This window comes from Neomonachus schauinslandi, chromosome 15, assembly GCF_002201575.2.
Source record: "Neomonachus schauinslandi chromosome 15, ASM220157v2, whole genome shotgun sequence".
NCBI lineage: Eukaryota > Metazoa > Chordata > Mammalia > Carnivora > Phocidae > Neomonachus > Neomonachus schauinslandi.
This window is the reverse complement of record NC_058417.1, coordinates 29,215,433-29,232,026: the sequence shown is the minus strand read 5'-3', so window position 1 is coordinate 29,232,026 and position 16,594 is coordinate 29,215,433. Positions and strand designations below refer to the sequence as shown.

General features: G+C 40.3%; 1 protein-coding gene across 2 annotated transcripts in view; it reads left to right on the top strand.

Annotated features, from left to right (window-relative positions):
• Positions 1-16,594, top strand: part of ANKFN1 (ankyrin repeat and fibronectin type III domain containing 1) — a 178,177-nt gene that overhangs the window by 103,368 nt on the left and 58,215 nt on the right. For both annotated transcript variants that reach the window (XM_044921728.1, XM_021704390.2), the window contains 4 exons: positions 2,185-2,292; positions 10,521-10,620; positions 10,933-11,065; positions 11,540-11,656. In XM_044921728.1, coding sequence (XP_044777663.1) covers positions 2,185-2,292; positions 10,521-10,620; positions 10,933-11,065; positions 11,540-11,656 — 458 coding nt within the window. The remainder of the gene's footprint in view (positions 1-2,184; positions 2,293-10,520; positions 10,621-10,932; positions 11,066-11,539; positions 11,657-16,594) is intronic.

Below are 16,594 nucleotides of genomic sequence, written 5' to 3'. Positions count from 1 at the left end.
TGGGAATCCATGATAGCAGCATTTATGATCACTGTGCCCAAATACCAGGGACACTACAGATGAGAATGAGGATCACTTGGAGTTTGATTCCTCAGACATTTCCAAATTTCCCAGTAAAAGCACCCTTCCTAGCCCAGGCTACCTGAACACCATCCTTCTATTCACAATGCCTCACCATTTAATGAGTGTCCCTGATGTGCCCAGAATGTGCTTTACTTACATTATTTTTTTAAACCTCAAACAACCTTTTAAAAATTTTCAAAAACTCACTTTACAGAGAAGAAACCTGAGGCAAAGAGAAATTTAAGTCACGGTTTCTGCCCACAAGGAACAGTCTACAGAAGGCACCTATGCCAATTCCCTGTCTCCAGAGTTGACCACAACTAAGCCACACCACACAAACTCCAACCAAGCTCTGACCCTCCTTCCCAAAAGAAACAAAACAAAACAAACGGTATAAGGAAACGAGCACTATATGGAGGGCCATGAGACTACATTATGGTCCTGGCTCTGCCCCAGACAAGCTGAGTAACATAGAACTGGAATGGTTCTCTCTGGGCCTCAGTCTTCTGAGAGGTAAAATGGAGACAGGTACCTGGGGGAGGTGGGGGAGCGTAGGAAGGAGGAAGGATTCAAAAATCTGAGGCCTCCTTCTTCAAAGGGAATCACCTGACAGGGTTAGAAACGATGTTTCCATACTCACTACTCAGGGAGTTCACTCTTCATCAAGGAATTCCCTTCTTTTTTTAAGTTATGATTTACATCATGCCATGTAACAGGCATTGCGCCGGATACCAAATAAACCTCTCATTTCATTCTCACAAAAAATCCTGCAAGCTAGATACTACGTTCATTTTTCACGTTACAGAGTAGAGGCCCTGTCAGTGTTAAGTTTAGTGCCTTACAGACACTGAGCCAGGAGCCTGAAGAGCCAGCATTCACACCCAGTTTTATCTGACTCCAGAACCTGTGTTCTTTCTAACTGTGCTGGACTGTTAGGCCGTGGATGGGCCAATGAGTGATGTTTTTAAAACCTAACTTTAACCATCAGGACATCTGCCTAAGGTTCTGAACAAGGGACACTCCATATTTTAAAATAAATCTGGGGGGAGGGGAATTTGAAACTGGTTCAGTTAGAATTTAAGCCTCAGATACACTCATGAACTAACCGGCTTTACTAGAAGATAGTGACTAGCATTTTTAAAGAAAGCATTTCAATTAAGAAGTGCTTTAAGTTATTGCTTTTAAAAGGTTCAGAGAGTAAAACTGGGCTGGGGGCAGATAGAAGAAGGGATGAAAGCATTTCAATTAAGAAGTGCTTTAAGTTATTGCTTTTAAAAGGTTCAAAGAGTAAAACTGGGCTGGGGGCAGATAGAAGAAGGGATGGACTATGAAGTGACAGACCTGCTGAAAAAAAAAAACCCCAGAGTTGGAGACAGCAGAATTACCATCTTGACATTAGTCCCATACGGGTTATTACTCTTGATATCATTATAGCCAAATGGAATGAAAATAAAAGGGGGAGAAAAATCTCAGTGGGTATTGCAATTTAAATTTGCCATGTAAGCTAATACTGTATATTTAGAGACTGAGCAGACAGGGTGGTTGGTGGCTCCGAGTATGTGCAGGGCTTGCTGCGCCAGCTAACCAAAGCAGACATTCATTAGAGCAAAATGTAGATTTCCATTTCTTGGCATCTGACATGGGCTCTTTCCTTGGAAAGAAATGTCAATTTGGCCAAAAGTGTGAAACCTACAATAAAAGCATTGGGACTGTGCATTTCATCTAGTCTGCACATTCCCACCCCTTTCTTTCCTACTGTGGAAATCCAGTTGCGATTTGGGGTGCTGCGTGGAGAGGTGGCAGGGGAGGCTGATTAGGACCCGGGATGCTGAAAATGAGGGTAAGGAGCTGGGGGGTGGAAATTGGACTCCCAGAGTCCCTGTTTTCTTTTGGCCTTCAGTTACCACTTTCTCTTGCCCTAAAACTGCCCAACACAAAAAGCCAACCACAATTGCTGTTTTGCACAGGGCCCTGAACAATGGCAGCCCCAAGCTGTGCAAGTGCTGGGTGTTGATCCAGACCCAGGGGGTGTGAGCAGAACCCAGCTCCTGAGGCTAGGCCTCAGGAGAGAGGCCTGCCCCATGTTAAAATTTCATTCTGTTTGTTTCTTTTGTTCAATAGACTGGAAAGATTATGACGACAGAGAGCCCAGACACAGGGGACAGAGTGACGTTTTGGAAGGTCTGCTGCAGCAGGTCCAAGCCCTTCATCAGCATTATAGCTGCCGGGGTAAGGATCAAAATCTGTGCTGGGCCACTGACTGAGGTCTCAGTGGCGCCGGTAATGTTAGCAGTTTCCTAACTGGGTCATACCTTCTCATTCATCAGGGAGAGAGATATTAATATTTGTACATCTGGAATCACTTTACAGCACTATCTTGCTTTAACCCTTCAGAAGAGACTTCCCTCTCTTCACTCCCTTGCTCTCTTTCTCTCTCACCCACTCTCCACACAAAAGGTTTGAAAAAAAAGCAGCTGCCCTTAGTTCCCTTCCCTTTGAATTGTCCCTTCACAAAACTCCTCAGTGTGCTGGGTCTTTGGGATATTCACCCTCGAACTTTTCAGCCCCAAGGAAAATTCCATGAGCATCCCTGAGGAAGTTTAGCCGATTTTAACAGCAACAAGAAATCTTCATGTATATTTGCAATAAAGATGGCAACGCAATTTCACATCCACTGTCTCTTTTTCATCCTCATTTTGGCAATAACCACTAAGGCTAAATGACTTGACCAAGGTCACAATGCCAGGAAAATACAGAATCAGGATTTTGACCTAGGTTTTCTGTCTCTAAGTGCAGTCTTCCTGCTACACCTCATTTTTGTGTCCCACCCTGAACATCGGGACTGGGCACTAGATGTTGATCTCACCCTGAATTTTAATCTTCCCCTGTACTACTGCTTAGGAGAAAGGAGAGCACACACATCCCTAGACCTAGCCAACTATACCCAGAAAATCTCTGAGAGGCTTTTAAAAACTTCTCTTCTATCTGGGCTCTTCAAATGGGACAGGGTCAGGTTTCTGATCTGTGTAATGATTCGTGGAACGGGCACTTAGTTTTATTTGGAGAATTAAAGCCTCCATAAAGTTTTCATTTTCCATGCTCCTTCACCCATCAGATCCCAACTGCATTACACTCTCTAGATTCAGGGCACTGCTGGGCCGGCTAGGTAAGAAATCACGGCTGAAACTAAGAGACACTAGCTGAGTTTGAATTAGACATAAAAAATCATACTTGGTCTTAGCAAACAGTTGGTCCCTACTGTATATCTGTAACAACAGAGCTCTTCAGAAGTGTTGGCCATAGCTAGAAATGAGGACAAGTGTTTGCAAGAAAATAATATTCTTTTAATGAGTAGTTCATTAGAAAATATAAATGTGCATGGGAGAAGCTGAGAAGGAAACCCAAGTGGGTTTCATTCCCAGATCTGTAGGAAAACTTTACCCATACCATGGCCTTAACGATTCCACACTGACCAAAGTATACTCAGTTCTCTGTTATCGGGGCTCATTTAAGCAGGCCAGGCATTATCTAGGCTCCTTTCTCTCCGCTGCCTCTCCATCATTCCCCTGCCCATTGGTTCTTATATGGCAGGGGAAAGGTAATAAAGCAACTGAGTAGATGATTCCTTGCAATTCATAAGCCACTTCATGTTTGGTCTTTGCCAGAGGGGGAAAACTAAAACTACTCAGGAGAATGAGGGGTTTTCATATTATCTGAGGATTTAAATGCTCTCCCCGTTACTATTAGGTTACTATCTAATAATCAAGAAACAATTATCTAGGGGTGCCTGGGTGGCTCAGTTGTTAAGCATCTGTCCTTCGGCTCATGTCATGATCCCAGGGTCCTGGGATCGAGCCCCACATTGGGCTCCCTGCTCCGTGGGAAGCCTGCTTCTCCCTCTCCTCCTCCCCCTGCTTGTGTTCCCTCTCTCGCTGTGTCTCTCTCTGTCAAATAAATAAATAAAATCTTTTAAAAAAAGAGGGGAGAAGAAACAATTATCTAGACAGCCCAATTATTTCAATAGTTTCCACTGAACTTTTATCAATGTATATGCTATTCCCCCACAGGGATGTAAATATACACACAATGTCAGGAAAAATTTAAGTAAGGCATAAGTAGAACTTCCCAAAAAGGAAAAATATTTTTTATATTTAAATGTCCTCTGGACACTTAAACGGTACCTGAAGTGTTTTTTTTGATTTCTAAGATGCTCAGCTGAAAAAGGGTCTCTGGTCAGTAAGTCTGGAAAATGTTGCATTATATATCCCTTTCCTGGAAATGTAAAATTGGCATTACAATATTAAAGACTCTAATAAAGAGACATTTTGAATTTGGTTAAACAAGCATTTTCCAAACTTATTTGTAAAGTCATTGTAAAACTTTTTTCACAGAGTTAGTGTTCCAAGGCAAAGACTTTGGGAAATGCTGACCTATAATATGCCAAGTTAAAGGAAATGACCTCATACAAAAAAAAAAGTGGAATGATTTTCAAGATAATTTAACATTACTCTGTCTCAAATGATAAACCAAGGATAATTAGGTATTACATACAGAAAAACTACAAAATTGTTATTTGAAATACTCAACTACAAGAGGGAGGCAAACCAGAAAACAGACTCTAACCTACAGAGAACAAACTGAGGGTTGCTGGAGGGAGGTGGGTGGGGGGATGGGCTAGATGGGGGATGGGTATAAAGGAGGGCACTTGTGCGGAGTGGAGCACTTGGTGTTGTATGTAAGTGAAGAATCACTGAATTCTACTCCTGAAACCAATATTACACTATATGTTAACTAACTAGAATTTAAATAAAACTTGAAACATAAAGTAAAATAAAATACTCAACTATGTTGACATCTATGTGGTTGAGTGCATATACAAATCTTACAATTAGGAAAAAGAATTATTTCAAATCCCAGTTCTACTACTTACTAGCTGTGTATCCCTGAGAAAAGCATTTGACCTCTCTGAGCCATAGCTTCCCCATCAGAAAAAATCAAGATAATAGTATCTATCTTTCAGGATTGTTATGAGGATTAAATTAGATAATGCATTAATAGTGTAGGCACTTCACAAACTCCAGTTTATTTTCCTTCCATTGCTCTTCCAGATGAAGAATAGAGCCTCTCTTTCTCCTTGGCACTTTACTGATACATCCTAGAATTAAAGTGTAATCACTGACTACATTGTAATGAGCCTGGAATGTTCAGTAAATACACAGTGTATTCCAAATGCAGAAGTAATAACAAAACAACCCTTCTACTACCAAAGCCCTACATGGGAGATACCAAAACCCACATTAATTTCTGTATTTTGGCTAAAGAAGTGACCACAGTTAATCTGCATGTTCAGTACTGGGATGCAAATTCACTGGAGATGTTGAGCAGCCTTTATTGTTCACACGGTTTATGCCCCGACATACATAATGAGTCATAAAGAAGCCAGTTGTATTCACCATAGCAGTGCCCTGTGAGAGTGAATTTCAGTTATCATCCAATTTCTCAGCTCGCAAACATCAATTGAAACACAGCCTACTATGTGTCAGGTGCTACACATATCAATATGGGTAAAATAAACTCCCTATGTGCCAAGCACTTGAAAGCTAAAGAATTACTGCATTTGGAGCCCAGAAAACCGACCATTGTTCCAGAGCCCTGAGCTACGCAGAGACAGAAGCCAGAATAGAAGCCACTGTATCAATGGCTCAGTGTGTCAGTACAGACCCTGAAACAGTTAAAGATGAGCTATATCATGCTGCAGTAACCAAATGACCCCCCAAATATTTACTTCTCCCACAAGCTATATGTCTACCACTGGTCAGCTGAGGGCTGTCCTGTGTTGTCATCATCCTTTCTCTAGAAATTTTGCCAGCACCCATGGGAGAAGGAAAAACTCTTGAATGTCTCATATGGACAGGACTTTATGTGTGTCACTTACATTCAAAACTCATTGGCCAGAACTGGCCACATGGCTACACCCAACCACAGCGTTCCAAGAAGTGAAATTCTTTCATGTGCCCAGAATGGAGGAGACCCGGAATATTTAACATTTGCACAGGCCCCCTTCCCAACCAGTAGTAATAGTTCTCAGTTTTCTTTTTGTTTTTTCAGTTTAATCTTCATTTTAATTTACATGATGTATGATTATAATGTGAGAGGGATCTTAGTATAAGCAGCTAAGATCATGGATTGGCTGGGTTCAAATTCAGACTGGACATTTACTAGCTGTGTGACCTTGAGCACTTACCTACCCTCTCTATAACTCAGTTTGCTCACCTGTAAAATGCAGATAAGAATTATCTATACTTGGGGCACCTGGGTGGCTCAGTCCGTTAAGCTTCTAACTCTTGGTTTTGGCGCAGGTCATGATCTTGCAGTCATAGGATCAAGCCCCGCATCGGACTCTGTGCTCAGTGCAGAGTCTGCTTCAGATTCCCTCTTCCTCTCCCTCCTGCTTGTGCTGTCTCTCTCAAATAAATAAAATCTTATTTAAAAAAAAAAAAAAAGAATTATCTATACTTGTCAGCCATTTTTTAAGGACTGAATTACTTTTTTTTAAAAAAGATTTTTTTATTTATTCATAAGAGACAGAGAGAGAGGCAGAGAGAGAAGCAGGCTCCCCGCTGAGCAGGGAGCCCGATGTAGGACTCGATCCCAGGACTCTGGGATCATGACCCGAGCCGGAGGCAGACACTTAACCATCTGAGCCTCCCAGGCCCCAGGACTGAATGACTTTAAATAAGTAAAGCACTTAAGAGCTTTATTATTTAAAGAAAGAAATTCCTCCCATTCTCCATTTTTTATTCCCCAAAAGCTCAATTCTTTTAGCCAGTTATTTTGATATTTTCTTCATATCTCTAAATAACATGTTTATATTGCTAATCTTTGATTTTTTTTTTAACGAGGCATTACCTCTCTAAGAAAAGCTGATTTCTCTTTTTTCCCCTCCCCCCTTACTTACGGATTACAATTCCTACCCTTTGTCCTCCTAATATATTTGTATTGTAATTTTAGTAAGATCAATATTTATTGCTTACATTATAATGATCACTTAATTCTACGATTATTTTCCTTTCCTGGACAACTTTTTGTTCTCCCTGTACTTAACAGTTATCTTTTATTGTATGTTTGTTTGTTTTTCTATGTGGTTATAGCTAATTAAGCCCCAAGCTATCCTCCAATTATGTCAATTTTCTCTCAATCCAATCGAATATATTAGTACTGTTTCAATTGCTTCTTCTTAAAGAAACCTCTCCGAGCCCTCTGACCCGCTCCAACCTAGACTGGTTGCTGGCTGCCTGTGTCTGGCGCACAGCTAGCCCCATAAGATCTCCTTTCAACCACCATATTGAGGACTCTTCTGGCCACCCTCTAATCTTGGATCGCTTCTTTTTGTATCCCATGTCTTACTTTTTCTTGGTTAGTCCTTCATTTTGGTGGAGTCCTTACTCTAGTAATTTCCTGAGAGGATTCTTGGGAGCTAACTTTTGGATACACTGAATGTCTAAAAATGCATTTATTCTACTTACCACTTATTTAAGGTTTCAGTTAAGTACAGAATTCTAGGTTGAAATAATTTTCTGTCAGGTTTTGAAGGTGCTGCCTTGTCCTTTTCTAGCTTTCAGTACTGAGAAGTCTGATGTTTCATTCTGATTCCAGAGGTTTTGTAGGATACCTTTTTTTCTTCTTCTCCGGCAGGTTTTTAAGTTGTTTGTTTTTTTTTTAACTTCGGTACTCTAAAAACTGCTTTGATATTTTCTTCATGTCTCTGAATAACATGTTTATATTGCTAATTCTTGATTTTTTTTTAATTTGAGGCATCACCTCACTAAGGAAGGATGATTTCCCTTTTTCCCTTCCCCGCCTCTTACATGCACATTATAATTCCTAACCCTCATCCTCTTAATATACTGAATAATATTAAAAATGCACTACGCCTTAGTGTGCGTTGTACTGTTGTCTGTTGTGCTGGGCACCTGGCAAACCCTTTCAATATGGGAAGCTACACCCTTCAATTATAGGATATGTTCTTAAAAGTTAATTATTTCTCCCCCTCTTTTTTCCTCTGCTCCCTCCTACTAGGACTCATAGCCTGATGTTGAACCTCCTAGGTTAGCCCATTAATTTTTCTTTTTCTCTTCTGCTTTCCATCCCCATGCCCTTATTCTCTTTCTCAGGAATTTCTGCAACCTTGTTTTCTAAGCCTTCTATTGGGTTTTTCAGTTTTTGATAGTATATTTTTTAATTTCCAGTGCTTTCTTTTATTCTCTGAATGTTTCTCTTAAAGACTCCTATCCTTTTCACAAGGATACAGTGCCTTTGTTTCTCTCTCAGGCTATTAATGATAGGCTTCGTTTCATTTTATAGTTTCTTCTCTCAGCATTATCTTTCCTCTAAATTGCTCTTTTGTTTATTTGGTTTTGGCCTCTGTCTTTCCTGTTAGATGTTTTTCACATCTGCCTGGTGATCCTTGGATGTTCACCGAGATTTAAGAAAAGAGAGCTCAGTAGCTGTTGGGGAGCTCTGAGCACATGGATAGGGCTTTTTATCTATAGGCTTCACTGTAGGGTGATCTGGCATGGCCTTTTCTTTCAGAAACCAATGAAAGCACTGTCAGGAGCTTTTGAGTGAATTCTTAGTCTGGTCAGAGTCTCCAGAATGTTTCTTCCAGTGTCCTTCCTAGAGGGTGTAAGTTTGAGTACCAGTGTTCTGAGAGTCTGATGGGGAAATAATCTGTATGGAAACTTTCATTTCATCCACCTGTTTTGGGTACAGTACTATTCTCCCACCCTCATTTTTAACTGTACTCCATGTCTCCCACTCTAGAAACCCGTTTTTATATTTTTTCAGAGAATAAGCCACTAGCTTTTTTTCTAGAGTGGGGAAGGGGTATTTGTCCATCTATGCAGGTTATAGGAGGAAATCTAGAAGTCTGACTGCTTTTAAAACAGACTTCAACAAATCCCTCTGATTTTAGCTCCACACTCATCCCCCACTTCCAGCAGTCGTGGTGCCCAAGGGGTGAATCGGGTTACTTCTCAGCCTTCTTCACTGCTGGCTTAGGATTCATCTTTCTCAAGTCTGCTAAATCCATCTGTCCATCTGCTTTCCAGCTACCAACGTTCACTTGCTTTTGTTCCCTTTCCCATCTCTTTGTCTTTATAGATTTATGTAGTTTCCTTTTTTAAATCTCTTTACTCTGGTTTTAGTGAGATTTAGGGAGAGAGTAGCATGTAATGAATATGTTCAATATGTTGCCTTTAACCGGAAGTCCCAGCAGCATCATTTTCAAGCACAGTGTGACCAGCCAAATTCATGTTCAAGTCAGAAAAAAATGTTTTTGCTTTGTTCTGCCAGGAATAACCATTACCAGCACTAGCTTGAAGCTGGCATGAATGCTTGTGTCAGTCAGCTCATTCCCAACTGCTCCTATAGGATCATAAGGAGAACCACACTGGGCCTCAGCCACAGGCTATCCGCCCAGCTTTCCATGCCTAACAGCAATGATGTAGACCATGTTCCCACCCCAGTGACACATCTGTCCGAAGTCTGGTGACGACCCCAACAACCTCAGCTTCCCTTCATGACACAGACTATGAGAACTGAAATCAGTGATCATTTAGCTCAGCTCCATGGAGTACTGTTTGTAAAGATTATCTGGGGAAGTCTGCAAGTTTTATCAGTGAAAGCTCCAGGTTGTAAATAGAGATAAACAGAAGCAATGGATGATTTGCTCATCAATATAGCCATAGTGCATTATAGTGTACAGAAAAATATTTGTTCAGTAAATTAATGTCTCGGTTTTTCTGGGTACTGGCTTTTCAGTCTTGAGCAATCCATTCTAACCTCTCAATCTGTTTCTTCTTCGGAATAATAATGATGACAATCATACCAATGCCTACAACTATTTTTGTAAGCCAACATATACACTGGAAAAAATTGCCCCAGAATGCTAGCCGTGGTTGTACTGAAGTGGGTGGAGTTTTGTTCTTTTTATCTGTTCTCCAGACTTTCTGTAATGTGCCTATATTAATTGTATAATGAAAAAAAATTAATGGAATATATAGACTAACAAGAAGAGCTTTGCCAACATTGAGAAATGTATGAATATTAAATGCAGTGGGAGGAAGGCAAAGATTTGATTCCATTTCTTTTTATCCCACATTATAATAAATCACTCATCTGGAAAATATAAACAAAATGCCTAAGTGGTTTCCCCTGGAGTTATAAATGTTACTCATCTCCAGCATTTTGGAGGAGCTGATCATTAATTGAGGTAACCACTGGCAACTCAAGATATAAGAGCTTTTTGTAGGAATGAATGAGCTGAATCCCTACATGAAACTGAGGATAAGTGACACCAAGGGAACAGGGAAGAGGAAGGCAGGGAGGTGGGAAGAAGGTACTGGGAGTGTTGCATTGCCAATGGAATTTACAGTGTATTTTTTTCTGTGTTTCAGAAACTTCAAAATTACAAACCACAGGCCGCAAGCAGTCAGTCTCAAGGAGCCTGAAACACCTATTCCATTCCTCAAATAAGTTTGTGAAGACCTTAAAACGGTGGGTCCTATTGCAGTTTTTCCAGGAAGTCTTAATTTCTCAGGAATCAGCTGGTTTGGATTCTTAGTAGCAACATGATAGAAATTTCCTCTGTTATTAAAAGAGCATGAAATTCACTTTTCTCCTGAGAATTAGGGCAAGGTAATAATTTCGCTGAGTTCTAGCCTGTGAACATGTGATACTTAGCAGCACTATGATCATAGGTATATTTTAAATGATCTTTTATCATGACCAAAAATATGTTTTTCCATGATTCAAGCTTGGTAGAAGAGACACTTGAAGACAATTCTTTATTTTGCTTTTTCTTTTTAGGGGACTCTACTTAGCCGTTATATTTTATTACAAAGACAATATGTTAGTCACCAATGAAGATCAAATACCGATTGTTGAAATTGATGACTCTCACACCAGTTCCATTACACAAGATTTTCTGTGGTTCACAAAGGTATACTGAGTTCTGATTTCATTTTTCCCCAGTTTGCACCAATGCTTCTGTGCATAAATCTCTGAAACCTTTGTTGAGGAGTCTCCAGTGATCAAAGTATTGGGGTGGGAGTAAATTCTCTCAAAGGTCTTCTTTCAGCCCTGATATGCCCTGTGCCATAAAAAAATGTGAAAGTAGCATCTACGCTACATTTTCAAAGCAAAGAAGCTCGCATTCTGTCAGACTGTGTCTCCACTATTCTGAGTTATGGGATCATTTGGCAAAGACTAAAATGTGGATCTGACTATTTCATTAACATTCAGATCTTTTTCCAATTGGACAGAGATCAAAAAGTTGTTTTGCATGTATCTGAAAATGGACTGGAGAACAAACATCAGGGGTCAGGTTTCCTTTTCCCTGCTTTTTGCTTTGATGCCACAACCTAAATCATGTACTGGCTTGGATGATGATATGACCTCGTGACTTCTTTTGCAGCTGTCTTGTATGTGGGAAGATATAAGGTGGTTGAGACAAAGCGTACCTATCTCCATGTCCTCATCCACGGTGCTGCAAACTCGGCAGAAGATGCTTGCAGCAACGGCCCAGCTACAGGTGAGGGGCCAGGTTTCAACCCAGATTCCCAAGGAAATCTTAGAAAAGCTTGGTCAGTTCAGTTACCAAGCCCACCTGGAAAGGAAAAGGACAGGCTCCTTTCTCTTTTAGATCCTTAAGCATATAAAGGCTTCTTACGCAGTCTGAGCTGCACATCTGTTCATGTAGGGAAACTGTGCCTTTGGCAATTTCCTGGACAAGGAACAAGGGTCTCTCTTCAAGAGTCTAGGAGTGACCCCCTAAACAAGAGGTGAGACTTGAGTTCTGGATTTGATATTAATCAGTCAACTCATTTCTCCTTTCTGGGCCTCAGTTTCATCACTTGCAAAATAAGAGGAGTTTGGCTCAATCACAGGACAAACCTTGCTGCTCTGGCATCCTGTGCATCTAACTACTGTATAGAGATGGAAAAAGAGACCAGCAGACATTTTGAAGAGTTTCTTGGCTTGATCTTTTGTTAAAGCACAGGAGTTTGCATACATTTTTGCTTAGAAAGAAAGAAAGAAAGAAAGAAAAAATTCTTAGAAGCTTACCTTTAATCCTGAATTTATTCGTCCTTCCATATTATTAACCTAATCAGATCAGATCCCCAAGCCCTACAAGAATATTTATAGGTTACAAAGCCCCTCCTAAAAATGACACTGAATTTTAACCAAGTTCTTCTGGGTTTCCTTTCATTGTGTTCTGGTATTACCTGAATTTGTGGAGTCTGTAAGAGAGCACTGAGCCTTTATCAGCAATGGGTATTTACCTACAAAGCTGTCAGTTACACAAACCCCAGAAATACACATAACAGGAATCTATGTAGCTGTGTTTGGCCAGGCCATACCAGCCAAGGCATAAAAATAGGATCATAACAACAAAAAAATATTTCTGTGGCTCCACCCCCACTGGCAATTATAGGAACTTCATTTCTTGACCCACACAATAACAGTTCAGCCACCTGAAATAGTAACAATTATTGTGTTGCTATTCTGATTCTGAAAGGCAACTCTTACTCCTCCTGTGCTACACTCCATTGCATGAACAGCTTAGTGCCTGTGTGCTCAGTGGCCTCAGAGATTTTAGCAAACATACTATTTCAACTCACTCTTGACTACAAAATCTTCTTCAACTCAAGGAAAAGTTCTTGGAGCTAGGCCATGATGACTGTACTGAATTCAAAGTGCCCTTTCCTTTCATCACTGATCAGCTTGAGTTGGAACAAGCCACTGTACTGCAAACTGCTCTTTCCTTAGGATAATATTCATTCCCAGAAGGCTCCTTGGTACCTTACTTCTTTCTCAGGAGACTCAGACACCTTAGTGGACTCTTCATTAACCCATCATACAGCCTAGACATGCTTGGATCACAGACTGAACAAGCTTAGAATTTCCAATGGGGCTCTTTATTCCTAGAACACATTCATCTCGTATCAGTAACATGAGAAGAGTCTGGCTACCACAGCCAGCACAGCTAGATACTGAGGAGCTAAAGAGAAGCCATGATGGTCAGTGTGCCCCTACTCAACTACTCCCTGGCCCCCCAATATATCAACCCCACCACTTTTCATAATTTATCAACCCTCTTCTGATGTCATTTCCTTCTTTTGCCCAGCTTAGATTCCTTGGCCCATCCTAATCACTCCCTTGAAAATATTCTAAATTTCTGGCCACTGTCTCCCCCCGCCCATATTTACTTGGAAAAAATCCAAGCCTGAATGAATCCAACATGTCTACACTGGAGTACTTGCAGACTGCTGCATAAAAGTCACCAAAAAAGGGGCTGACTGTTTCTTTGTTAAATTCATGGCTACAATTCTCACATATAAGTTACCTAGTGATCACATGCCATTTCTCTACTAATTTTACTTTCCCAAACTATAAGGCAACTATTTAAAACCTTCTCCATTCTCTTGCACCGCTACCCCTTCCCCACACTCTACAACCCTATATCAGGTGATGATTTCACTGTATAATTCATTAAGAAAATAAATGGGAATTCTTTTCCCACCACCAAGTTGCAAAGCCTCCTGGCATTGACCCCACTTTCTCTTTCATCGCTCCTATTACAATAGTATTGGTTGAATAAATGAATGTATTTGTCTGTCCAACCTCTGTACCCCAAAGATCACACCTGGGAGTACTCTATTAAAAAAAAAAAAAAAGGATCAACAGAAATACTATAACTCATGCCATAGTCACCACCTGGATAGTTCACCAGCCCTGCATGGTGACCAGCGCCTCAGAGTACTCAGTAAATAGTTACCCTTTACAGTACCCAAAAGGCCAGAGCACTGCTATACATTACCTCTCTACTTCACATTTCTGTTTGCCTGCTTAAATAACAGGAATCTTTGTCATTTTGTTTTGTTTTGTTTTGTAGGACCTATTGCCCAAACCATTTGCTGATCTTTAGGATGAAAATGTCTAAAAATAGTGATGCCACCTTTGATTTTTAGGCAGCGGGAAAGGAGTGTGACAGGCACACAAAACATATTTCACAAGAGGAAGAAAACTGAATTTGGGGAAATTGCTACTTAATATTTTAGGTCTCTTTGCTAATCTAACATTTTTTATGATGTTAAGAGGAAAGTAAAAATGCATTCTTAAATAGCTTGATTGGCATCAGCCATACATAAATCCTGTGGACTTACCTCTGGTATATTTCACTGTGCTGTCCTCCCCTTTCCAGCATCACTACCACTGCCTGATTATTCCAGTTACATCAAAAGCCTCCAAAGTCATGCTCCTGCTTCCAGTATCATATATACTAGAATATATATATTCCAATATACTCTCCAATCCTTTCTCCACACTTCTGCCAGAGTAGCCAATAAAAGATTCTGACCATGTCATGCCCTGGCTTGTGCTCTTTCAAGAGTAGCTCAGACATTTTATCCCCACCGTCACCATCTTTCTCCTCCTATTTCCATCGCACACTGACTTACCTTCACACAGTGCATACCAGTCACTGTGCACCAGGTGCCTTATATCCCAATTTCAGCTCTATAGTGAGGTCCTTTAATACATAATAATAAATAATAATTACAAAACAACAACTTCCGTTTATTTCACAGAATACATGCCAGACACTGTGATAAGTGCTTTACAAACTGTATCTCACTTAACCTCCACCACACCCTAATGAGAAAGTAGTATTATTGATATTCATTTAACAGATGATAGAACTGAGGCCTAGAAAAGGTTGTATAACTTGCCCAAAGTCGCACTAATAGGAAGTAGCAGAGTCTGGATACAAATCCAGATCTATATGACTCTAAAGTCTACATTTTTTCCAATGTTTCATCATCTTATTATGCATTCATTTACAAAAAGCAGACAAAAATTTTAAATAGGAGAAATTACCCACATTATAGCTTAAAAAGTAAAAGTCTATTCTGCATCATTGGGAGCTGATTTAGGAGGAGTGGTCTTAGATTTTATTTGAAAGAAGATAAAGTATGAATTAATTGATTAATATGACCTAAGCAGGAGGAAAGACAATTATCTGCCAGCATTTGCAGGGGAAAAAAAATAGTAAGATGAGAAAACCCGTAAGTGGCCAAGACCCCACACTGTTTTTCCCACCCTTAGGAAAATGAGAGTCCCCAAGAGGCAGAAGCATACATTGCTCTTATATTGAGGGGTATCCGAAATACCCTCAAAATACAGTAATCATCTGACACTATAGATTGGGTTACATTAAATTTTCCTCTTCCATGACTTTTAGAAATTAGTGCTAGTGAGTAAACGCCAGGTAATACACAAATCACATGTCTTTTTCATTTTTCAAGAAGGGGGATAAAGGTTTCCCCATAATTTTACTCTCCTTTTCCAGGCCTTCATATCTTTACTCTGGATTTCCTTCAACATTTCATGTCACCCCAAGCTGAATAAAGGTCTCTAAATAGTGTGCTTATCTGTCTAAGGCTTATTGATAGTCCTGTGATTTGTTCTGATTATAACCTAGATGCATTCCTGTGAGCCATCAGGTGGCTTTTATTCCTGTTTAACTTGTAGGATTCTCAGGGTTTCCAGATCTCCCAATCTTGATCACATAGCATGAAAGGTATTAAGGTGGTTTGGTTTTCCTTTAGGTCCTAAAGAATCCCAAATTTGCCCTCTTGCAACATGGTTGTAGTTTATTTTCACAAGGATACTCTGCTTTGAAATTTGGCTCTCCCCAGAGCTGGTTCTCCAACCCAATTTGATGTCAATAAAGAATTTCAGGAATACTTTTAGTGCTTTCTAATTCAAACTGTTGGTCAGCATATCCAATGCTGATGATAATTCTGCTTAAATGCAGTGACCACCACATTCAATGTTTCCCCACGAGTTTTGGTCCAAAATAAATCATATTTTCCAGTGTCCTAATGATAAAATGTTAATTCAGTCAACAAAGACTTATTGGGCTATTAATATGTGTCAGGCACTGTGCAAGTAACCCAGAGACACAGAAATGAAACATGAGCTCATGACATGTACATCAATCTGCAGGAAAGCCAGAGTCATACTAAAATACAAGTGTGTACAGGAAACAACAGGGGACAAAAGAAGGGATGGTCAATTCTGAGAGAGTTGAGAAAGTCCTCCCAGAAAGGATGAAACCTAGGGGGAGTCCTGAAAAAGAGTAAGTATAAGCTAGGGTGGGATTCCAATTAGAACATAAAGAAAGCCCATACCCTACTTGTCTGAAGCTTGAGAATTACCAAATACTTTCTCAGGCACTGTTTCATTCAATCCCCCAAACACTCTGTAAGGTAAGGATTAGCATAAGGGCTGACCCTTAATTTTAGATGATGAAACTCGGGGCCAGAGAGGGTAAAAACTTCTTCAGAAGTCTAAGAGTGAATGAACAGCAGCCGCCCTGGAACTCAGCGCCAGTGTAACTAAAGGCTTAGCAGCGGTGGCATGCTGGAACCAACTTACTCTGGCTCAGGAGAGCCAACTGTTAAAT